Source organism: Rhipicephalus sanguineus, chromosome 11 (genome assembly GCF_013339695.2).
Source record: "Rhipicephalus sanguineus isolate Rsan-2018 chromosome 11, BIME_Rsan_1.4, whole genome shotgun sequence".
NCBI classification, from domain to species: domain Eukaryota; kingdom Metazoa; phylum Arthropoda; class Arachnida; order Ixodida; family Ixodidae; genus Rhipicephalus; species Rhipicephalus sanguineus.
In genome coordinates this window covers 126685194-126711056 of record NC_051186.1, presented here as the reverse complement: position 1 = coordinate 126711056, position 25863 = coordinate 126685194, and the positions used below count along the sequence as shown (strand labels likewise).

Sequence of the window (25863 nt, the reverse complement as noted above, 5' to 3'; positions counted from 1 at the left end):
TTCTACCACAGAGCCACGCTGGTGTTTGAAACACCTTTGCAAAAGACCCCATACAGGCATCGTTTCGGGCAAGGAATCACGTTAGCATATGCAATATGGCGTGGCAGAAGAGTAAAACAGCTGTCCCAACGTGAGAGCAACCCTCTGCGTGCTAGTTCACATCCCGACGGACCTGAATAAAGTTTTTCCATTACATTCCAGGCGTCGCACAATGCTAATTGCTCAACGAGTGTATGGTTTAAAGCCTCGCACCCACTACAAAGAGCTCAGCCATAATTCTTCGTCATCAGCCACATGCAGCATCAATAAAGTGAACATCAGGGGCGTAATTTCTGGAGCCCTCTGCTACGGCGTCCCTCATAACTATATAATGTTTTTGGGAGTTAAAACCCCAACAGTTATTATTCTGTAATTTCTAGAGCTACAACATAATATGGGCCGTCTCGTGATGCTATCGATGGTTTGAAGAGAAAGCTCAGCATCACAGAATGTCGCCTGAAACAAAAACTGGCACCCACTCATGTGTAGCAGCAAGCACAAAGCTACAAAAATATCTATACGAATTTCTGAGAAAGTAAAGCTACATGGTTGATGAAAAATTTGTCCTGGTCTGGAGATCGAACTCTGCACCGATGGGTCCTGGGTCCCAGGATGAATGTTTTACTTTCTGAGAAATCCGTATAGATTTTTTTTGTATTTTCGCGCTACAAATGGGTGGATGCCAGTTATCGCTTTCATAACCCTTACTCCACTTTGCGGGATTCCGCTGAGCATATTTGCCAGAATGCCATCTACTATATACGAGGAGGCTCTCCAGAGAGGAATTGTGTTGCCTCCCAGAGAGCACCTGTAGGAAAGTGGACTGTAGGAATGTGAAATAGAGCAAGACGATAGGTACCAATAGTTCAGTGGAGTTGAAGCTATTCAAAAACAAATGGTGCTGGATAGAGTTTGCTGGGTGTCCAAGGTACTGAGATTTACGTCGAAAATTTTTGTCTCGGTGCAGTAAACACAACAGTTTTGCAATGCACACTGGTCTTTATTTCATTCACACACTTCAGACAAAACTGACTTTGGCTGCGAAGCAGGAACACACAACAAAACCATGCACGCTATCGAATAACTTACGAGTGGTAGGCACTATCTCAGACGCACACCCTTCCCCAGCCATCCTTTCTTTTTCCCCGCTGGGCGAGTGATAAAAATGCATTGTGCCAGCAACCCCAATTTCCCATCCCTACATACAAAAGAAATCTAATAATTTTTTTGTCAAAGACTTGGCTATGGTCAGTTTCACGGCATAACGCAAACATACACTGCAAGCAGTCCTCCCAATTATGCGTACAGCTCGGAATCTGGACGCGGTACGTCGACAATCCACAGGGTTTACATGTAATTTTTTTCTTGTTGCTTTTTGCATCGACACCTCCGTCAGAAAATTGCTCCCACACCCCGTAAAGGCGGCGATAATGCAGTAACTGTGACCCCTCCCGCCCATTGTTCTGGTTAATCAGAAGCGTCGCGTGATCATCTGTCGTACTGCCTCCCTCCTCCCCGGCCTCCCCCCCTTCCCCCTCGGTAGCCACCTCTCCCTCCACCACCGCGTCCTTCTCTCTGGTTGTAGCCGCCGCCACCTCCGTAGCCACCTTGGCCACCTCCGTAGCTGTCTTGCTGCCTGTAGCCACCACCTTGGTAGCCTCCGTCCCGACCATGTCCTCCCCTGGAGTCTCTCTGGTCCCTCTGGCCGTAGCCACCACCACCACCGTAGCCACCGCCGCCGTAGCCTCCGTCACCCCGTCCGTCCCCACCTCTCCTCTGGTCGTCCCAGCCGGCACCTTGGACGCGGCCAGTCGAGTAGCTCGTTCCTCCCCCGCGGCCTGCGTGAATACTGTTATGAGCGATACGAGAGGCAACAAGTTCTCATTGTCTGCATCTTTGAATCTGGCAGGCTAAAAAAAAAAAACTCACGGGGTCCCTTATGCATTTGCCTAAGATGACTCAAAGGCGAATGCCATCTTCTTTTTATTCACAGTCGATGTATTGATCCTCTCCTGCCCCCTCCGAAACCTTTCTGCAACTAATGTGGTTTTGCACTGCCTCCAGGAATGGACGCATTGCAAGCTTTTTGCACCTCAACTGGTTTTGCATTGCTTCCGTGATTGGCCCACTTTTGACCAAGCGACGATTTCATGTGACATCACAAATGTTGACGCTGATGGTCAATTTCCATGTTTGATGAGGCATCTAAAGCTTTCGTCTTAATTATACCTAACAAGTAGCCTTCTCACGGAACATTTAGATAGGCTAAACACTTTCATGTGGGCGTGTGTACGTAAACCTGTATGGTCTCCCATTCAAAGCAATTTGGGTGTGTACTCTCGTACTGCTCGAGGTTGTTGCCCAGGCAAACATTCCTGCAAGTTTTGTCACTTTTTCCTGTCCACTTCAGCATGCTTCCGACTACTATCGCTGTGACACTAAGATCTATGGTTTCAGTGGCATCGATACGTGGTACATAATGCGGTACAGTAATCGCACATTTACGCAAGAAGGGGAATTGTTCAAGGGGCTCGGTTCTTTCTTAGACACAATCGATGAAACCAGTAGATAATTACCCAAACGAAGCACAGAGAACACAATTTGTTGTTTTTAGCTGCAGTGTAATGACTCTCCCTTAAACTGAAAGGAATTAAAGTGGACAAAAAAGCACCCTTTCCATCGGTGGGATCCATAATTGGAACCCATAATTGGATCCCACTTACAGAATGGGTGCTTTCTCGTCCACTTTAGTTTCTTTCAATAACCCCTTCAGCTGCGGTGTGTACGATTGTACACGTCAACTGCAGAGGCACATCACACACCGCTTGTTTCTTCAAATGGCTTGAAACACAGTGTACACATTTGTACAGCCTTCCTGAATGGACATCTAGAGCTCATTTAACTTCATTGGGCTGCGTATTGCTGCAGAGGATCACTTTGCTGGCGATACTACCATGTTCGACAACCATTCAACGTGCCGCATTCCAGGACAAACGTCAAAAGTATTATCTTTCTTTGCTCAAAATGAAGACAACCAATAAACAAACTGGGCATTCATTTTGAGCCTAACATTTTATTCTTTTTATGCAAGAATTAAACATGACTGGTTGCAGAATAATTAGATACTTAATGGCATGCTTAATTACAATTACTGAAACTCACACAGAAGAACATATTGTGACGATGGAACTCGTTTATTTACAGGGTGGAGAATGATTGCATAGGTAAAGCTCAGAGCGAAAAGCAGTTCGTGGAGCTGCTCGCGAGCCAGTCCACCCAGTCCTTTGATTGCATGTTTCAATATTATCTCATTTTCTTTCTTGGGAGTGCCTTGGAATTATGTTGCTTGAGTTTGACACATTATTAGACAGCACATCATAATTCGCGCCTGAAAGGGGTATAGTTCATACACTTTCATGTTACAGAGACAGGGCGTGCAAACACTACAGTTAAAAATAACAAGTTATGTCCCCCATGCTTTCCCCTGACTTAATTGTCTGTTGCTGTCACTGGTATTGTACTCACAAATTGAATCACGAAAATTTGGGGCTAAGTAATGCACGAACTTTTGTTTCCAGCATGTACAGTTCATGTCGGCATATCGGCGCTATTTTGACTCTAACGCTTACGTCAGAGCCAGCATTACTTAACAGCCACATTTGCAGTGACACGATGCAGTTATCATGAGCGATTGGTTACATCAGTCGTTATACTAAAAATAATGATGTTGCATTTCCATCTGCGGGTACTGTACACGGAACAAGAACTACAAGCCTGAAAAAATTAGCATTCACAAAACCCCTGCAAGCTCAACAGTACAAGAGAACAGAGTGAACTTATGTTTGCTGTAGGTGCATGGTTTTTATTGGCAGATACCCATTTTATTTTATGGATGATGATTAACATTTAAACCCAGTACACAAGAACCATTAAATTGGGAACAGCGGACAAGACAACACTGTTACTAGATCAGTGGCTCTACTACTGGTAGACCCCAAGCAAGTGCTTCAAGGAGCACTGACATCAAATTCACGCATGTCAAGATTTTTGCATCCACGAGTAGTTATCTACCCCCTAGCGATTCTCGACCAAAAATGCAACTGAGGGACGAATAGCTATCTGTTTTATTGATTTATATCACCGGTATCTAGCACGATTCAAAACGGCCTGCAAGCCCACCATTTTTTATTGCTGGCAGCGCTCCCTCGCAGTCAACTCCAGACCGCACCCCAGTTTACCACTTGTCCACAGAAAGGAGTGACGTGAGGAACAGCTGCTCAGCTAACATTTCGTCTGCTAGGCGCGCACGTTCAGTAATGCCTTGTCACCAGCGTCGCCGTCAAAAGTATCAACTTGTGTTGAAGACGACATTCTGGAACTTAGAATCACCGCGATACACGATGCACGAATAATTTTCGCTTCGACCCTTTGCAAAACAGCGATTCAGAAATGGATGCCATTTCAAGCAGCAACGAGGAGGTGCCCGGGGACGCACGCTTGGGCCATGCTCGCTGGTGTGTCTCTATATCAGAGAATTTTAGCGTGCACGGCATTCCGGTATACGCAAAGGGGTCTATGGAATATCAGCATAGCGAATGCACACCAGCGGAGAAATAGAATACGACAGGTTTCTACAATAACAACTCTGTGCTTGCCAGGTTCTTCTTTGCGGCGCCAGATGGCCCCACCCATCCAGCCTCTCACGGCTACGGCTGCAGTAACCCGGTATTACGCTAGCGCAAGGAAGTCCACGGATGAACTAACATTTACTATTAACGCTACATGCGTGTTACTTGTTAGTGATGTTATTTATCTATAGGCTACTCCACTTTGATAGCTTGTGGTCGTGTTGGCGTGTACCGTACGTGTAAGGAAACGCCATGCACTTCCCGCTTTTTCCGCGCCTCGACGAGCAGGTCTGCACTACGCAGCAGTTCCCCAACATGCTGGTACGTAGTCGCTCCGATTGATCGCACTCGCACTGTGGAGCATATGACAAATTAGTCGATGCGACACGATGAATCGCAAGCACGGATCGGGACAGCAAGGAGAGTCACTGGCTGAGAGTGAGAGTGTCACCTGGCGTCGGCGCCACAATAAATACATTCAGATCGGCGACGTCACTGTTACTAGCTATCGTCACTCAGGATGGTATTTGCGGAATGTATCACACCTTACACGTAGCACTAGTGTCGATGTCGCAGCGTGATCAATCTTCCGTTGAGCTTTTGTATGCTGTTTGCCCTCGAAATAAAATTACTTCCACGCGACGGACGCCATTCAAATTTGGCCAAGAAGACCCATGCATACCGATCAATCGAATGAATGGCACATCTCAACTTTAAAATTTGATGTCAGTGCTCCTTTAAGACAAGCCCTTTAGGACTTGCCTAAAGTTCTTGCACTACAACAAGAGGGTGATCAGCACCACCAAATTTTTAAAGTCTATATTGCTATAGGTTTGGAATCTAAGGATATTAAAGGGTCCCTGCAACACTTTCCCAAGTAACCATCGAATGGCTTCATTGGAAGCTTAGCACGGAGGGATGGCAGGGGGGGAAGAAAATTACGTCACTAGGCGTCATGACCTTGAGCACTCTTTCTTTCTTTCTTTTTTTTCTTCGAACACGCGGCTTACTTTCAGTGCGATCGCGAGCGCGCGTGCGGGCACACGGCGGCCTCTGGCAGTGGCCGCGGTAACTATGCATTCACGATGCTCAAATCAGCCAATGGCCGTGAATTTGGGTATATAGCACGGTCGTTTGGGTATATACGGCATCATTTTTGGAAAGAAGAGCAAATGATTTCTGGCTGACTTTGAGAACTAATTGTAAATTCCAGGCTGCATGCTGCGCTATAATGTTTGGCAGCGTTTGCTGACCATGTTTTGAAAAATTGTTGCAGGGCCCCTCTAATGAAAATTGGTGAGGATCAGAATGATAGTGCTCGACTTTCGAGAAACGAGAGCTGAAACCACTCGCACAAAACGAGGCTTGCCAAGAAAACAAATTCAAACATGCTAGAAACCTCGCATGACATAAATGGAAGGTCGGTCCCCAAGGAGTCAATGGCACTGTGCATTTTGGAGGATGTGTTGCCCCCAAACTGCCAGTGCCTGCCCTAGTTAAATTTGTAAACTAAGCAAACTAGTACTCACCGCCCTGCGGTCCATCGGAGCGCTTCTGCCAGCTGGGCATCTCGGGAGGCGGTGGTTGCTGTTCCTCGGGACGCCCGCCCCGGTCGGGCACCATGCCGATCAGCACTCGGTTCACGGCACTCTTGGTGTTCTTGCGCACACCCTGGCCACTCGTCTTCTCCAGCATTGTCAGGTCTGCGGGACGACAGAATAATAATACCGTAGACTCTCGATAATCAAAGCACGGGGGACCCAAGGATTTTGTTTGAATTATCAGAAGTTTTCTTATATATGACTCAGGGCAACATACCAACTAGTGTTGTGATGTTTATTGTTTCTCAGTGTTGCACCGACATCACAGAGAGCTCTGCATGATCGCCAGTAAAGCTTTCAGACGTCAGCGATCATACTGGCACTCGTTGTTATACATGCGAGTGTAACAAAGAGCAAAATGTGTCGTGTCCCGTGACAGCTCACTGACCATTCCTATTAGAAGAACGCTTTCCCGCATGACACCAGTGTACTGTGGCGAAACTCACTTTAAGATGCGTTCAGTATGCGACAGACCAAGGCCACACCGTCTCGGGTTTTATAACAGCAAAGCTGTTCTTGGTCTAGGTTTCTGCGTCCGATGATGGCGTAGCGCTGGTCACGTAGCCTCGCGGTGTGGCGAGAGTGGGAGTCAGTAAGAAGGGGAAGGGCTGCGCTGTGCAAGATGAGCAAGGGTGAGGCTCGATGGAAGGGGTGAACAAATTAGAGGTGCGCCAAGAGGGGGAGTGTCAAGGCTCAGCAAAGAGAGTGAACCAGTGAGGGGCGCATCAAAGGTTGGTGAGGGTGAGCCTGACGAAGGGGAGTCATCAGCTTTGCTGTTTCGACGGTGTTCGCGAAGTGGAGCTGGCCGCATTTCTTTTTTGCGATAGCAACTATATCCGCACTTGACGGGTTTTTGCCGTCACCGTCAGCTCCATATTCAGTACAAAGTCCAATTGGATAACACAGCCCCACGCATCGTATGTTCTACCTGGGGGTAAATGCGCGTGAGCGGGGGCAAGGAATGCGGCTGAAGAAGAGATAAAACGAGCCGGCCATTTCTGTTGCACGGAGGGTGCATGGGATAACATCACCCCGTGTGTGAGGCCTGCCGTCAATTGCTCCTCAAGCAGAGAAAAAACGCCCTGCCCATATTTCCTCGGGCGAAGGAGCATGGATGCTGGAGGGGGGGGGGGGAGGCGCGTTGCTCATGCAGCAAGTGTGAACTTTGAACATAATGGCCCGGTCCCGAGTGCTGGCGTGCGTGCCATCTCGGCAGACATCACCAAACGGCTCGTATGCCCTTCTACGTGCTGCGCTCTCAATGCGAACTGCACGAAAACCGCTTCTCTTCCTGGAGTGATCGTATTCCCTTATACCAGCGTTCTACAGCGGAGCTGTTGAAGCCGAGCTCAAACGAGCGAAGTATTGTCCAGCACTAAACATTAAACTGCGCAAAGACAACACACAAGAACACAGAAACACGCAGTATGCCATACATTGCATAGCCATGTATGGTATAGTATAGCAAGGGGTGGCAAAGAGAAGGGAGGGTGAGGAGGAGGGAGACGAGTTGGAGGTTGGAAGCATGCAGGAACGGAGGAAAGGTTCCTTCAGTGCCAAACCATGCCCATGTTTGCCTAGCTAGGCATCACTTTGCATGTCATCGCTGAAGCTCCACCTCAGCTCCGCTGTACATCGGCCTTTTTGACGTTAAGTCAGTTAAAGCCACACATAAATTGTAGAGTTATGCGAGATCAGATCCAAAAGAGCTGGCTGCTAGCCTTCCTTCGTATAACATTACGATATGTTGCTATCGCATTCACTGCTCCGCCCTTGTGGCCAAACTGTAATTTCTTTTTTCTCAGTCATCATGCGATTGTTGGTGCACGTGGTTTGGCTAGATTGGCCATTTTTTAGGCAGGCAATCGGCTTTATTTGCGACTGCTAGTGGCATAAAAACACAAATATTCAGCAAGAAGCAACAAAGGCAGCAGATATTTTAAGGCTGGTCAAGCAAAATGTTTGAATTAACGAAATTTGTGCTATGGGCCAGTTTGAATTAAGCGGCTAAAATACATTGAAAACGGTGTGCCAACCAAAAATTTAGGATTTGTTTTGAATTAAGGTTGTGTTATCGAGAGTCTACTGTTATAATTGTTAGGGTTTGACGTCCCAAAACCACGATATGTTTATGAAGGACGTTGTAGTGGAGGGCTCTAGAAATTTTGACCATCTGGTGTTCTTTAACCCTTTCCGTCCCATTGACGAGTATAGATGTGACGTGATTTTGTACCCAAATGACCGATGACAACTATGCTCGTCAACAAAAATTGGTCCCCCACGAAACCAATGGCGACTATCTTCGTCATAGTTGTGTTTCCTTATGCTAGATGGCCACACTTGTCCATGTTGTGCCATATGTCTCTCAGCTTTCATCGAATTGCTATATTTCATTGTATTTCAATGCGGTGAAGCCATCTTCGAGCGATCTTTCTTACGCATATAGTGAGATAATGGAACCCCACTGAATTGAAATAATGGTGCCGTTTAATTCAGAAAAAAAAGCTCGATATATTGAGCGAAAAAATATTCCCGGTAAATTTGGTACGCTTTTCTGCTTTTTTCATGGTAGGGAAAGGGTTAAATGTGCATTTAAACCTAATTATACAGGCCTCTAACATTTCGCTTCCATTGAAATGCAGCTGCCACGTCTGGGATTCGATCCTGCAACCTTTTGGTCTGCAGTCTAGCACCATAAACACTCGACCACTATGGCAGGTTGACAGACCAAATCCCAGCTCGACAGTGACTCACTCGCGAATGTTCGACATACCATCATAACTATTGTTCAAGCAGCTTTAGAACAACCATTTTTATTGTACTGCATACAGTTCTGATTCCAGATTACTGTGACATGCCGATTTATTCTGTAACTCTCCCGATTTAGGAAAAATCTTTCTCCCCAAAAGCCACCATAAATATTTTGTATTTTAAAAACTACACATTATACCACAAAAATAATTTCAGATTTGAAATCAGCACACAAATATATAGACACAAACTCAGCAAGTTTCATCAAGCTTGATCAAGAATTTAAAAAAAAATTTTACATTCTAGTTTTCAATCGAATATTTGAAGACACCAAATATTCACCTAAGCTTAGTATATATTTGATCGAATATTTGAAAAGAATGAATATTGCCTAAGTCCTCTATATTTCTCGAAATTTTCTGATTTGAAAGTTTGTTAAATGTTCAGCAATGTATCGCCAACAAATAGCATTTGAAATTAGAGCTCGCTTCCATTGGACAGAAATTGAATTCCTTGCACTTTGTAAATTACAAACATAAAGGGGTACTGACACGAATTTTCAAAGGTGAGTTTACTCCACCATACAAATCGCCTGTATAAGAGACGGCTCTGTGCAAGTGTGAAGCTCAGTAAATGCTGATAAGGTATTTTAGTTTGTCATTAAAGTCCATTTTCGCATGGCGCACCTACTGACATCGACATCAGCGAGACATCAGGCTATAGTGTCAATTCTGGTGGCTTCACACACCAGTGTGGCTAGTTGCGATGACGTCAGGCACCAAAACATTCAAAATGGCTACTTGTGCGTCACCAACTAAGCCAGGAGCGGAGCGGGCGTGGAAACGTCACGATATCTTGTGCGAGCATGTGACAAGAAGTTCATAGTGTGTTGTGACGTCAGGGTACAGTCGCAAGCGAAACTCACTCTTATAAAAACATACTGTAATTACTTTTTCAGGGTGCACTCACGCTTAGCAGTACATTTTCTAGGCTCTTGAGGGCTTGGCCTTTCATTTGACACAAAAATGTGGCCAATGAAAAGTTTCGTGTCAGTACTCCTTTAAACGGAAGGTTACACAGTGCAAATGGATCTCACCTTCTCTGGCGGCCAGCACGTGACCCACACTGACATTGGGTTCAGTCTCCATGACTTTTCGCCTCGGCTGGTATGCCTGCATGATCTTGTCCTCCATGCCCTGCGTGATTCATCAACAGCACTGTGGGCAGCACTCTCCGCAAAAACATTTACAGAGAAGACATGGTAAACTGTCGCTAGTTTTGGCTTGCGTTAAACAGGAAAATTCAATTACCGTATTTACTCGTTTGTAACATGCTCTTTGTTATAACGTTCGTGATTTTCGTGGCTAGCAATGAAAAATAAAAATGCCTTTGAATTGTAAAGTACACCTCGATATTCATACTTCCAGGAAGTTACAAGCACAACTTCTTCGATCATTTAGTCACCAGTCTCATGCCAAGCAAGTCTTGTCTTCTTCACATTGCAGCCTTGAAGAAGACAAGACCGCTTGTCGAAGCGTTGGCTCTGTGTTCAGGAATTTTTCATTTCTCCGATAAGAAGTAGAATATGAAGTGGCAGTGAATCGTGTTCTCAAGGAAAGCAATTCTATGGCCGCTATACGACCATGCAAAAATATAGTAATATAGAAATAAATTCACTTTCACCACCAGCTACCATTTGGCAGGTAACAATCTTCTACATTCCATTTGGAATGAAACATTCTCCAGTAATTCCAAACATGTTCCAGTTTTGCAAGGCATATTATTCTTGTGTTCAGCATTTTAATGCAAATGGCTATTTTCACGCTTTTGTTACATGCTGTGACAAAGAAGAGTGGTGGCCATGGCATGGAAGACCTCAACCAACCACAGAGGGCTATTGGCAGATATGGAATAGTATTACGTTATCACGCACCAGCTTTGACCACTTCGTAAGCAAGGCTGTCCCCATTCACTAAATCCCAGTGGAAAGAGTGGATGAAATCTTCGCGTCACGTAGCAAAGTGAGCACACCTTGAGGCGCTCGGCCCAGAGGAAGGACTGGATGGTGACGTCAAGACGTTTGATGAGCGTCTCCCTCCGCACGCGGTACTCGCCCTGCATCTGCTCCTGCAGCTTGGCCAGTGCGAACCACTGCTTCTCCGTGAGGCCACCAGCAAACAGTGGCTTGCTCATTATCGCAGGGCCTACCTTGGGGACCAACTCACGCACCTGCGTGCAAGAGATAAGAGTGTGAGCCAAGACGATCAGTTCCAAAGGAACAACGAACATAACACGCAGGCGTGCAAGCATGAAAAAAAAGGAACTTGTTGCTCCGAGCACCATACAATTAAATCTCAGTAATTTCACCTGAATAGGAGGTTTCGTGGCACAGCGGTACCATGCTGCATTAAAACCACCTTTTCTGGAAGGCTCTTTGGCCAAGCATGGCCCTTGCACCATTAAACTCCACATATCATCATCATCATGGAAGGCTAAATGCGGTGAGATACACACCTCCATTCATTCTGAATCACTTTGAAGTTTAAATGAAATATCCTCAGAACACGGGGTGTCGTTTTGGAGTCAACATTTTGACAAGCTGCATAGGCGTGCGCATGAGGGGGGTATGGGGAAGCGACCTGCCCCCCCCCCCCTTCCCGCCCCATTTTATCTGGGGGGGGGGGGGAACAAAGTTTGTCCCATACTTTTACTCGATCGGACCTGTCCCATCGTTGTTTAAAGAGCAGGGTTACAGCCACGCATATTTTTGACGATAACGGCGGCCAATGGGCGCTCATGTCCAATTCCAAGAACTGTTTACTTCCCATCTTTACTCCCAGAAAGCCATGGACCAAAGGCAGGCTACTGTTTTTTTCATCCATTGTTAACCCTCTGAGGGTTTTCACCGTACATGTACGGCAAAAACCCTTTGGTGCCTGTTATGCCTGTATGTTTGAAGTGCGCACCTTTCTCGATCATTTCTCTTGCTTGGCATGTGCTGCTACACTTCGGGAATAGTACGTGGAATTTTTTTCATGCGCCGATGTCTCTCCGGCATTTTTTTTTTTTTTTTTACAAAGCGGCGCACCGGCTTTCACTTGCGCATGCAAGCATGCGCATGTGGCGCAGCTGGTTTTGGTTTTGTCCATCGGGTGATTATCGCTTCTCATGCCCGCAAGGCTAATGGCTGTCTGGTTTTTAATCTCTCAGAGGGTGACCGCTTGCGACTCTCTCGTTTATTAATCCCCGGGGCGCGATTACATCTATTTCCATGCGGCGCTACACTACATAAATGACGCCATCGTGGTTGTGTTTCCTGTTTTGGGTAGGTTGGTTGAAAAACTTTATTTGGGTCCTGCAAGGCGCACGTCAGCGAGGCAGCGGGCGACTCCCACGTCGGGACCGTCAGAGCAAGCCTGCCGGCCGCTCCGCGGGCCAGCTGGACGGCCCAGAGCTGGTCAGCCAGGAGGGAGCTACAGAGGGCCGCCTCCCACCTGGCCGAAGCAGTATCGGGGGTTAGTGTGCGTTGCCTTGCACTCCCAGCCTGTTTTGGGGCTCGGAAAAACTAACTCAGTCTCATTGGCGATAAGACAAACGATTATTATAGCTTTTTCACTTGTTTTGCTTTCCAGACGGGTGCACAACCATACAGTTTTCTTCCGTGCGCTCACTCACACAGTTCGCTTACACTATGGAAGTGCGCGCCGGTTGCTCTGCTGCTAGTGAGTCAAGCGATAATTCTTCCGATGTGGACTATTGTCCAAGTGTATTTTTGTGTCTGTGAGCTATGTTTAATACAATGTATAATTTTTATTTATAAAAAAGTCGTATAAGTGTTTTTTTAGGATTTTGCTTGATGTTACTACCGAATAAACAATGTGTATGTAACAAAAATAATTTTTTTGTCACTTTTCAGTCATGGAAAAAAATTTTAGAAATTTTTTTCTGAAATAGAATCATCTGAAGAATGCGATTCTGCAATAAAAAAATACACATTTTTGGAGTGCATATCGCAAAAAAAATTCGACCCTCAAAGGGTCAAGCATGTTGTTTTCTGGACTCAACTAACAAAAGGGGGGGGGGGGTGAGCCGAGATGATACATTGCCCCCCCCCCCCCTTATGGGGAACCCTGCGCATGCCTACGACAAGCGGTTTTGTCTTCTTCAGGGCAGTATTAAATGCGCTTAGGTAGGCAGTTGCCACCTTAAGGAAGGCAAGGCCCCTTGTCGAAACGCTGGCTCCAGTGACACCTCCTGTTCGAGGATTTTCCATCGCTTCAAGCTTCCATCTTGCCCTGAACTTCTACCTTATTCGAAATATTGGACTTCTTAAATTCGTGCCGAAGCAAATTCGAGTACTGCAATACCCGATCGTATGTTCAAAGTGCTCGAATATTCGCACAGGCTTATAAGTTGGGCCAACGCCTCCTCTAGAAAGATGCCTGCCGCGTGAGCCAAAAACCTCCTGCCCTACTTTTTCCCTCCTTCCTCGTTTCTAATGGAGGCAGTAGCTGGCGATCCTTGCGGTGGCCGCTTGCAACACACATTTGCGCATGTGCACATTACACCCCTCGACGTCACACCACGCCAGCCCCATTAAAAACAATAGGGAAGTACGTGGCACCATCTCTCGACAAGCGACCACAACTCAAGGCAGGACGGCTACAATGGGATAGCCAGCGACGCTGCAGGCATCTTTCTAGAGGAGGCGCTGGTTGGGCATGACCAGCCATGGTCGCTTAGTGACTGAGATGCTGTGCTGGTAATCTTGAGGCACAAGTTCGATTACAAACCCGCACAAAAGTGAAATCATACATCTTGTGAACTTCGAAATCTTTTTGGTTGAGCAGATCCCTGGACTCCGGGTCATGAATCACATCCTCAACTGTCTTTTCTCTCCATCCCTATACAAGTGTTTTCTTTTTTCAGCTGTCACTCTAAGACTGACTTATTTAAAATTTTAACTTGTTTACCTCCTAAGAACTACTACTTCATTTTCTCTTCCCGTTTGACATTTGTAGGGGGGCTTGCTCAATTTCTATGACACATACCCACTAGGAGTTTTCTGTAAACAAGCCAGCTTAGACCACATGCTCTGGCAGTGCCCCGCATTACGGGTTGACAAGACATTACATCGTCCAAGTGGGATGCTGCGCTACGCAGTCCGGATTTGAAAACACAACTATGGGAAGTCCAACGAGCCCACAACGTGGCGGAGAGGCTAGGCCTATCTGTCCCGACGTGGCAGCGCCCCGCTATGTGCTAGTTCACGCCTCGACGGACCTGAATAAAGTTGTTTTCCATTCCATTCCATCACAAACGTTCGGGCTAGCTAAAGACAGGTTCACTGTAAGACGTTCGTGTACTTGGACATAGGTGAATCTTAAGGAACCCCAGGTAAAGAAAATCAATCCAGAGTGGCCACTATGGTGGTGTGCCTCATAATCATATCGTGGTTTTGGCATGTAAAAACACCAAAATTTCCTAACTTTGTAAATTAGGCAAATACCTAACCTCACTTCATGGCACAGAGAGAGAGCTGTCAGCTCGTTGAAAGGGCAAAATGTGTTGCCACTTCCAGCGCTTACCTTGGATTCTGCCTTTGAGAAGAGCTGAGCGGGCGTGATGTTTGGCGGTGGCTTGCCGAAACCGAGAGTGATCAGCATGCCCTTCATTGCCTTGGCCACAGCTGACTCATCCTGCAAGAAATGAACAATACATAATCAGTAGGCTTGTGCGAATATTCGAGCACTTCGAATATTCAAACGAATATTACAGTATTCGAATTCGCTTTGACACGAATTTAAATTATCCGATATCTCAAAGTATTCGAAATGAACGAATAGACATATAAACTGCATGTAAAGGTGGTTTCACTGCAGTGGAGGAGCGCTATACCGTGAATACACCTATCCAGAGAAAATCCGCCCTGCCGTGAAGCCGCACTTCAAGGTTAAATGAAAATATCACCCTCGCATCAATTCATAACTTTTTAAGTTTAAAAGCTTGTTATACCAGCTTATATGCTCTAAGTATAGTCAATTTTAAAACGCAACATATTTTACAGGTTATCACTTGCATTCTAGCAAAAGTCAAATACTGCTACTATTCAAAGTTGCTTCCACTTCCCTTTGAACCAAAAAAAATGACATTTGCCCATGCCTTGTTTCAGCTTTAAAAAATATTGTGCAGGTTAGTTTGGTCCTGACAAATATGCTCATTTTTCTTTATAATATGTAACATATACTATTCAAATTTACTTCGAAAGTATTCGACCAAGTCACTATTTGATTCGAATTCGCTTCGAACCTAAAATTTACTATTTGCACAAGCCTAATATTCAGTCAATGATAACTTTTTTAGACATGCCTGATAATTCTGATGCCTTGACTCTTTGCAGCACTAAAAGAAGTGTCCCAAATAAAGGTGCCTCGAATATCAGATGCTGAAAGCCTCTGCCCTCTGGGTTTTCAGACTTTCTGCAGGGATTGCTGATCAGAAACAGCAGCATCATTCAAAGGCACCTCTGCCGCCGTGTTGATTATCTCGCAGCCTCAGATCGGTATAGAAAGCAGGCTTCAGGCTTTCCCTACTGCGATCCCCACAGGCGTGAAATTGCCATTGTAATTCCCTCTCCAGTTTTTTTCTTTTGAAGATGACAAGTAGCAACAGGAACAATGCGCGACATGACGTCACTGACCAAACATTTCAAAACCAACATGCCAAGAATGATGGCACGCCATTGAGAGAGATAGGTCCACCTATCGAAACATCGGCCAGCCTGTCTGAAGCACATATTCCCATTGATACAACCTCTGTAGGCTTAGCAAAAGTGATTCTCAGATCTCAGCTTCATTGCAATGCAGGGATGCAGCCAAGCACAGACAATACATTACAGTGGAGGATACTGAAGCTGATATTTTACAGCAATGCTTCTTTCGATATCGATGCTTTCTCGTGCTTCAAGGTCCACTCACATTATCACCAAGATCAAGTGGCCGTGAGCAGTGAATATTAAGACTCGAATGTAACCGAGTGTAGCACATCGCTGCAAAATACGGGCCTAGGAATGGAAAAGTGCTGAAGGCGTGAGACATAGTGTAAGCGTTTTTTAATCACGCACATTTGCACCACCTGCCAGTTGTCACAGTACAAACAGCAAAACACCTAATAAGTGTACTGGCAGGCCTTCAGCTATTCCAGGCATGGCTGTAGCGATACGAGCCCTTGATGGCTGTAAAAAGGAATGCATTAGTTTCTTTTCAGACTAGTAGTACTTCTAGATATTTCGAACGGTTTCACGGTTCCTGCAGAGTCAGAAAAATTTCTGCGCTGACTGCAGTAGCATAACGGCCATATTGACATTTATATACTTGAAAGTTGAAACCATGGGGTGCTGTTTCTCAAATATCTTTAGTAGCTACGTAAAAATAAAAACATGCCTCTTTCCGCTCGCAGATGCATTGTTTAGGGACAAAACACATCTCTAGAAGAATGACACAAGCAAATTGTTACACTAACCACAATTTTCTAACACTGCTCTTTCCACCAAAATCCTCAGAGTGTACACAACACCAAAGCATGCAACACACAAAGAACCAGCCATTGAAAGTGTTTTGACAAAACAACCTGCAAATTGTAGTCTTTCTAAAGTCACCTCCTCAAATAAAAATCACCACAGAGTTTGTAAGCACTGTCAATGAAAAAAAAAAAAAATTGCTGTTGCAGGTCTTTAAAGTCAGCCATGACAAAGTTAAGGGCCTGAAAGCATTGGACTAGTATATAGCAACCCTCTGCTGCCTTCCTAGTTTTGGTGTTTGCACCCATCGTTTTTTGTTCCAGTGCAAGCTGTGTGATTCTCAACCTCCTGAACAGTGAAAGAATAAAGGCTAAAAATTGACGAGCACAAAAAGGAGAACAGACAAAGGACTGGCACCACATAAACACCACAACATGGTGTTCATGGATAACCAACTAGCCCAACAGTCTGTTCTGTTAACTTCTTCTCTAGTTTCTTTGTTGTTCTCCAAGTTCCAGCCCATATGCTGTAACTCGAAAAATGCAGTGCCTATACACTTTCCACTTTAGTGACAGCGGCAAGTTGCCGGTCATGAATTGAGAATGTCTACCTCATGAGCACCAGTCCATCCATATACTTTGGTAGATCTCCTCCACATGAGTAATCTCCCCTGTTCGTATTTGGCCAAGATATACAGTAGAACCTCGTTGATATGTTTCCGAAAAAAACACGGAAAATAAACGTACAATCCAGGAAAACGTACAATCCGAATCCAGTAAAAATTGAGGCTGACAAGCCCATATTGAGACGGAAGGGCAAAAAGCAATTATTTCTCAGAAAACATGGAGGGACTCTTCGATTTTCGAACTCCTGGCATCTCGCTGGCCGCCAGAGGTCAGCCATCTAGTTCCGGTCCTGACCGAAAATAACGTCGTGGTCACGTGTATTGAAATCCCAAGACAACCAGAATATTGCAAAATCGAACTCTGGGACAACCAGCGTAAATGTAAAGAAACGCTACCACCGTGTCAGCAGGTGAAACTTTGTGCCGCATGAGCGCCGGTTCTTTCTGCATTGCCACATGGAAATATGGGGCTAGGTTTGCCAAAGAGCAGAAATGATATTCTCGAGCATATGCAAATTTGGGATACGATCACATACGTTCGCAAGATCACGCGTGACTCGCCCTGTCCATGAAGAAAACTGCCGCCCCACTAAAGGCTTTTAACAAGCACAACTCTTCGCAGTGCACGTAACAATCGCGGTACAACACGATATGCGAAATCTCGTGAAAGTGATAAGCGCCCCTGAAAGCGACAGCTGTTCGCGGCTATCGCATACTAAGTCGCACACTTGCGCTGATCAGTTTGCGTTCTGTCTTAACTTGAGACATTCACTGGTATGTTCGCCGCCACTCGTAATCGCACCATCTCGCACGGCGGAACGGGCTTTAAAAGATAACGCCCGGTGTAATGGCAACCGAAGGTGAAGTCCCCAAGCCACCCAAGCGCCCGCACAGCGATCTGTCGAGTCCTCACAAAGATGGCGGCGAGTGCGCATCGTCTCGTTTTGGCATCTAGTAACCAGAAACCTCCCAGATATATTCCAGAACAAATCTTTTCTGGCAGCTTCTGACGACCCGCTGGTAAGCAGAATTGCCCAGCCAGAAAAATATGAACGCCGACTGGAATTGCGCCGGGCGGAGCAACCCAAAAACGAATGCGTTCCGGGAGAAAAGTGTGGGGGAAATTATCGGCCATATTCAGTGGGCACAATGGCGGCATTGCTATGGTTATGGGTCGCGGCGTGTTGTGCAGCGGTGGCGATGCGGCGGTGGCATGTGCGTTTCCGCGGCAAGCCGTTTGAAGATTTTGACGGCCAGCATCGCCGCGTGCCTTTGGGTCGGTGTGTGGTTAACAGAGAGCGGCGACCGAGCAATTTGGAGAAGACACGGAGGGGACGATCGAGCAATTCGGAAGAGACGCAGAGGGGACAATTGTGCAAAGCAGAGAAAGCGCGGAGCGAGGAAGGGCACTGCGGAGAAGCTGCCGTCGCCGCGCGGCGGCTGTCTGCCACTTCGCTCTTCACAAGTACATGAGAAGGTCCTTTTTGCACACCTGAATGAGAGTTTGAGTACAAAACGTATCATATGACCACAGTTATCCACGGTGCTGAACGTTGCTGCCGAATAATCGTATTTTCCGGGAACGCATTAACCGGAATGTATTACACAGAGCTGTATTGGGTTATTTTTAATTTTTGCAATTTCGAGCATAGGAGCCAGAAAACTGTACTAAGCAGGAATGTATCAACAAGGTTCTACTGTACATACTCTTCTACAAATTCCAGGGTCTGGTTGTCTGTCATGAACGCTCGCTCTTTCAGCACACCACTGAATTTTTCGTCACAGCGGACAAACAAAGTTTATCCTGTAGTCAATTTGGACGCTTTATTTTTGCAGAAATCCATGTGCATTTTTTTTTGTAATAGTTTTGAGCTACAAACAGCTGGATGGTGATTTTCTGCTTTCATTAGTTTACCTTGCAATGTTCCTGAGCTAGACTTATCTCAGCCGTATGATTACCTTGGAGCCTGTCACGTGCTTGTGAGAAGGTGTCCAGGTGCAAACACTCACCATCTGAACTTGAAGGGCGCCGCTGTCAGGACGCACCACTTTGATCATGCGCGCTGCCTCCAACTCATCGCACAGAAAGCCTGAAAGAAGGTGGAGTGCTTAGGTGAATCCACAGGCCACTACAAACTGCAGGCAACACAAAAATGATACAGAACAGGTGCACACGTGTGCTTGTACCACAACAATCGCGACAATGTCAACGAGCCGAGCCCAGGATCGTCTCGTTTGAACAGAAGACAGTTATCACAGAGACTGTACACGGTGTGCTAAGAAGCTGCACGATGCCAACACTGAAGACACTTACTGTTTTTTTTAACAAAATTTCATCGGATACAAGGCTGTATAGCATTATCGCAGCCTACAGTGCCATCTTCTACTTTGCACAATTCTGGCACCAAATTATGCATACATTGCGGTAGATGGCAATAATGAGCGTAATGCAGCAATGGATGTAACAAAAGTAATTTTGGCTCCCACTTAAGATAGGTTATCACAACATAACAGGTGAAAATACAAAAATTAGGTTGATTAAAGTAACAACACATAGAGTGACTTTGGTATTAACGATGGCAAGGTGTATAAACTACCATGTAATACCACCTGAAACAAAGACTGTTAATCTTCTGACCAGTATCTTGTGCCCAATAGGTGATCCTCATTCTTTTCACTTACTTCCGTTCCTAAAACACTCTGTGCTCGGTACTTTCCCATCAACAATGCTACGTCACGCTGAAATGGGCATGTCATTTGCAACCTGGAAGTACCAGGCATATCGCACTAAAGAAAGTTGGAAGATGAGACAGATGATGATTAGTACTCATTAGTTACGAGACAAGACCCAAAGTGTGTAAACACCAAAGTGTGTGAGTATTAAACACACGACTTGTGAGCATTCCACTTTTGTATAACCAGTAAGGTACATAACGTAAGGCACATAACGCTACAGGCCAAGGGATGAAGGACACAGGAGAGAAGCGGTGCACACAACAACTGGACTATCAAGTGTCTACAACATGAACATAAAACAGCGCGCTTAGACAGGACAGAAAGTTACAAGCACACAGACACAGCGCTTGTATTTTTCTATCCTGTCTAAGCGCGCTGTTTTACGTTCAAGATGTACCAACTGGCCCGCGAACAATCGTTGTCTACAACAGTTGATAATCCAGTCGTGTGTGCCACTTTTCTCCTTTGTCCTTCAATCACGTCCAATAACAACTCTGTGGTGAAAACACATCTGTGCAAGCAATGAGAGTGAACGTTGAAAGTGAACGTTGAAAGTGAACGTTGAAAGTGAACGTTGAAAGTGAACTGGACCGTAAAGGTAAGAAGCTCACCGAGGAGAAGTAGTCGGTTTTCCTTTGACACTAGCCGCTGGCTCACAGGCCCTTCCGTCAATACGCTTAGCGGGCATTCTGCAAAGAGAGCAAAGTTAAAATAAACAGTGTAGAGACATAGGATATCTTTACAGAACACAACACAAGCATAAAGAGTAACAGATTAACTAGTTGAAAAATTAATGTAACAAGAAACGAAGACGTAAAATCTGACCAATTCAGTACTCACGCATCTCCTTCAGGAAAGCGCTGAGCTCGAGCAAGAACGTGTTCCAGTCATCAAGGTCTGTAAGAAGAGCACCAGAAGTTGTCGTTTTTGTGGTTGAAAGTACCGAACCATACACCCGTCACTAAGGTGCCAACAAACTCCTTCGAACTCCGTAAATCTAAAACTCCATAATGGACTTCCACAGTAATGTCAATGAGGCCATGTCACGAAGCACTTTTGCAAGCTTTGCACAGAAGTCGCAATATGCTCCTACGCCTAAGTCTACGTGCAAAAATTTAGAACCTAGTCACGCTGAAAACTTTCTATATCGTGTATTATTAATAAAACCCTTAGTTTACGTCAAAAAGGGCTAAATGCACCATGTATGGCTCTAATGATATTACCTTTGATGAAGAAGCCTGTAGGACTTTGAAGCACTGGAGTTTACTTATGATATTTATTTATTGATAACAAATACCTACAGTGCCCAAGTTGGGCATTATCATAAGGAATTGATTACAAGCATAAAGTCTTAAACATCTTTGAGTTGGTGACAAACCTTTAGTCGGTTACAACGCAAAAATAAATACAAGCTCCAACCAAAGAACCATGCCGCACTTATCAATCATTCATGTAAGAGAGTCGTGCAAGCTCGTTTCCTTTTGAACCGTGAGCCTTTATTCTGTGCTAATGTAAATACCACGCATACCGAAAATTAAAGGTTCGTCGTTCCTACCTAAAATATGATCTTTGGGCAAGCAGTGATATCAGAATTTCTGATTAAATTTGTCCCGATGTTCAATTTTTTGTTTTAATGCGACACGAACATGTGTCTGTATGAGGAATAGTATCTCAAACACAGAAAAAGTGCTTGATGTGACCTTACGGAAATGAGCAAATGTGATTGGATGGAACATCTACGCAAACTGACTCTGGGTGGGACAGTGATGGCAGTGAGTGCAGCTTGTATGTATTGCTGGATTGTAACTGACCACAGATTCTTTCATTCAAGTCTTGCACAATCCCATAGCTGACAAAGCAAAATAGGAACTTTAAAAATAGGAGCTTTGAAGGTCGCGGGATCGAATCCTGGCCACGACGGCTGCATTTTCAATGGAGGCGAAAATGTTTGAGGCCCGTGTACTCAGATTTAGGTGCACGTTAAAGAACCCCAGGTGATCGAAATTTCCGGAGCCCTCCACAGCGGCATCCCTCATAATCATATCGTGGTTTTGGGACGTTAAACCCCAGATATTATTATTATTATTATAAAATATGAGCTTTAAAGCCAGACCTGTGATGGCGTTCACGTGCTCCTCCATGTTGCAGAGGGACTTGATCTGGGTCGACAGCCATGCCACGAGACCCGTGAACTTGACCGACTTGGCTTCTTCGATCTCCTTCGCAAACAGCTCTTCGTTAACCAATGGGCCGTCATACCTGAATCACAAATACCAGACAGAGAAAACACGTTCAAGAATTTTTCTTCTCGGGAAAGACGTCACCTCTGTCAGACGAAAGGTACCAGCATAAGCACAAACTGAATCGTGAGCAATGATCTTTCGGTGTTAGCCAAGGTGGTTTCCTTACAGAAACGGGTTTAATGTCCCCTAGAAATATTCTAACACTCACGTGGGATCAACAGGGGCGTAGCCAAGGGGGGGGGGGTTGGGGGGGTTCAAACCCCCCCCCCCCCCCGAAGTTTTTCAATTTTGCATGTGTTTATATACACGCACACATACAAACGCACGCACGAACATACATAATGTATGGTTGAACCCCCCCCCCCCCCCGAAAAAAATTTCTGGCTACGCCAATGGGGATCAATACCAGTAAAGTCAACTTGAAAGGGACCCTGAAACGGTTTTTTGAGGTTTTGTCAGCGTTTAGGCAAGAGCGTCCCTAAATCATTCGCACCAGAAATGAAGCGACGCACCGAGTACCAAGGCCACTATGGACAATTGTATATATACCCTCCTCCTCACCCTGCCTAGCACCCCCAACTCACAGACACGCTGGCATTGCCGGCGATCGCAGCGCTGTCATAAGCGCACTCGACAGTTTGAGCTTCACCCAGTCATGGCCTCCGATATTGCGCGCCGACAGGTTGCGCGCAATCTCGGAGGCCCAGTTTGCCCGGCAGCACGCCGCTCGCGGAGTGGTTAATATTTGCTCCGACAAGTGCCGCCACACTACCAGTCGATCTTATTTTATTCTCCTGTACGGCGACAACCTGCAAAAGCATGCGAGCAAACAAAAAGAGTTCGAGAACGATCACCGATAAGCGTAAACCCTGGCAATGTGGTTGTGTCTTCAGGGGTGAAGTTACAGCCGCAGACACGTGGATCGTGGCGTTGATCGGATAGCGAGAGCGCGACGCTCATTGCAGCGACGAGCTGAAGGGATTCCGCTCGCCAGATGCCTCACGAACATTGCACAATGTCGCAGTTTTACGTCACCAATTGCTAGATGTGTGGTACACAACACGGCTAGGGCAATTAATTATGTCCAAGAAAAGAAACCTTGAGATAAACACTGTTGCTCAGCTCGCGTCAACATGGAGCACGTTGTAACACAGGCAGACGACGCTCGTTGCCCACAGGAGGTTCAGTGACGTGGACTGGAGATATCCGATGAGACCAGCCTGCTTGCGTGACGTCGCGTTTCCAGTGCAACACGCACTGGAAGTGGGCGGGGATCACAGCTGAGGCACTGTGATCGGTGGCGATTCACAGCTTTAAAGCCTTGTAATAAATTACACAGTTTACGCACATAGCTTAAATCGGTCTGTAAATGATCCTTACGACTTGCTCTATTGGCCCAGTGTGTTTGTACAAAATCGTTTCAGGGTTCCTTTAATGTGAGAAAGAAGTGTTATCAAAACCAGAAACTTATCAGCCTCTTATCCTAGCCTTGTGAACTTTCTCTAACAGCAGGGGCATGGCCAAAAGGTTATTTCGTAGGGAGGGGGGGAGGGGCTAACCCCCCACCCCCCAAAACCATACAGTTTCCCAATATTAACTAGAGGGAACTGTGGCACTGCAATCATTCAGCCCCCATGGAAATGATGGGTAGTACACGGATCTGCCTAGTCTTCGTGTCTGGGGGCTTTGAATGCACTTGTGGCTTTGTTTATTGTTGTGTTTCAGTTTTGTTCTGGGTAAAAGAATGGATCGCTGTGAACTTCGTCACCAGATATGAATTGGTGAGCCTAAAAAAGTTAAAGTGGTGAAGTGGAACTGCTGAACGTTTGCTGAACTTCGTTTTGCGACAAAGCGGATGCAGGCGACGTGGAGCCAAACGGAGCCGAAAGAACGAAGTTTAGATGAATCCGTGTACTACCCATCATTCCCATGCTGGCCGAAGCAACATGTGTTGCAGCTCCCATTGACACTAGCGCCAGAGTACCCTCTAGCGTATTTATAGGAAACTCTACGCCCTAAACCCCCTATCTGGCTATGCCAGTGTCTAACAGTGTCATATTCATTAGGAGAGGATGCCTTTGCAGTACAGTGCATACGATCTGGTGCATCAGACGTGCCCTCACAAAATGTTTTTGGCTCAACATGTTTGTTCACGAGCTTTTTCTTTCTTTTTCATCTTGTACAGCAGATAAATAACATGAGGCAGTGAATAAGCGATGTTTGTGTGCTGACATTCTTGTGCCAACCGAGGAGTGACGAGTCTTCGGAAAATAATTCAACAAATGGAATGACCATAAAAGGCTGTCCTCTACCGCAACTAGAAAAGTCATGAAGTTGATATCGTTATTGTACAAAAAAAATATTTTAGGTTGCATGAACAGAAAAAAAAGATGAATACATAAACGAAAGATTCAATTTAATTTGCAAGGGATCAAGTATGCACTCCGTGGTATGCTACGCAAAGGGAGGTAAGAACACTCGCGCAACAGGAAAAATGAAGTAGCAATAAAGATATTTAACTAGAGCGAGAAAGCATGAGGTGCGGGAACACCACAAAGGCTTTTCAAAAATTACTGGGTGAATGGCACGGCTCATAGTAAACTCTGCTGCGTAGAGAGAAATGGAGGAACTGAAAAAAGGAAAGGCAGGGACGAGTGGTTAATGGAAAAGAAAAAAAAAGAAAAGTTTCTTCTGCTAGTCCGTGGTCGAGGCGGTTCGTTTGGGAAATATAGTTGCTCGCGCATGCGCAGGAACTATGTCGCAAAGTGTCAATTAGATTATATCCGCTGGACTCTAACGCGCCCGTATCTAGCGACGCAAAGGCCGACGGCGATCGTGCGTAGGACACGATTGGTTGAATTGGGGCTGAACGAACTGCACTGATCTAAACTCAACGAATTGAACCTTTCGTACTGATCTAAACTGTGACGCATGAGGTGTGGCTTAACAGCGTGTGTCATGTGGTGGAGGCCGCACGCTTACTTAACAACAACAAAAGATGACTGTTCTTTCACGGAAGTTGACTTTCAGTTTCGACGCAGCCACGACCGAAGAGCGGAATTGCGTGCGGCTGGACGGCTGATCTTGGCCTAGACATTTTACTTTAAAGCAGGGACAAAAATCGCTGACACAGGGGCTTGACTCATGTCAAGACTCCAGTGGTGAACTAAGCTTTCAAGCATGCGCAACAGAAACGCGCCACGAAGAGCACGTTGTTCGCGTAAGCAAGCCACCACTGCACATTAGGCGTGCGTTGGTCTCCTGGTTTTAACTACTACATCGGCGCACGTTCAAGAAACCCGAAAAGCAAACGTGTAAGGATAGGGAACGGTGATCGCTAGCTTTACAAACGCAAGGCAATTCAGAATTACGGGAGAAAAGAGATGATAGTCGTGTTGGCGTCAGCTGAACGCAACGATGTCGGTGTGGAGCGCCGGCTCGGCATCGACAACGTAACCGGAGTCAAAGGACCGATGCGTGAGCAAAAAAAAAAAAAATGCCGAAAGAGCGTCGTGCGAGTAAAAGAGACTCGCCTGAGATCTTCTAGCGCCGTCAGAACATGGTCATCCATATCAGACGTGGAGAAAAACCTCCGAAAGTGAAATCGGGTATCGCAAACCCCACGCTCGCCTTGCCGAGTTGACAAGCAACGGCGTGCTCGGCTTGGATTAGAATGTTAGAATGGCTATGGTTATTACTATTGATGGTGGCCATGACGTCT

At 45.8% G+C, this 25863-nt stretch overlaps 1 protein-coding gene across 1 annotated transcript; it reads right to left on the bottom strand.

The window, feature by feature from the left end:
• Nucleotides 1–1036: 1036 nt before the first annotated feature.
• On the bottom strand, nucleotides 1037–25807 carry LOC119374138 (protein FAM98A). The gene is made up of 10 exons (XM_037644201.2): nucleotides 25676–25807; nucleotides 22013–22158; nucleotides 20740–20796; nucleotides 20511–20588; nucleotides 19174–19253; nucleotides 14608–14718; nucleotides 11051–11248; nucleotides 10116–10215; nucleotides 6197–6370; nucleotides 1037–1877 (listed from the first exon to the last, which is right to left on the bottom strand). Exons 1-10 carry the CDS (start codon nucleotides 25711–25713, stop codon nucleotides 1528–1530), a joined length of 1332 nt encoding a protein of 443 aa, XP_037500129.1. The 5' UTR covers nucleotides 25714–25807; the 3' UTR covers nucleotides 1037–1527.
• Between the last annotated feature and the right edge of the window lie 56 nt (nucleotides 25808–25863).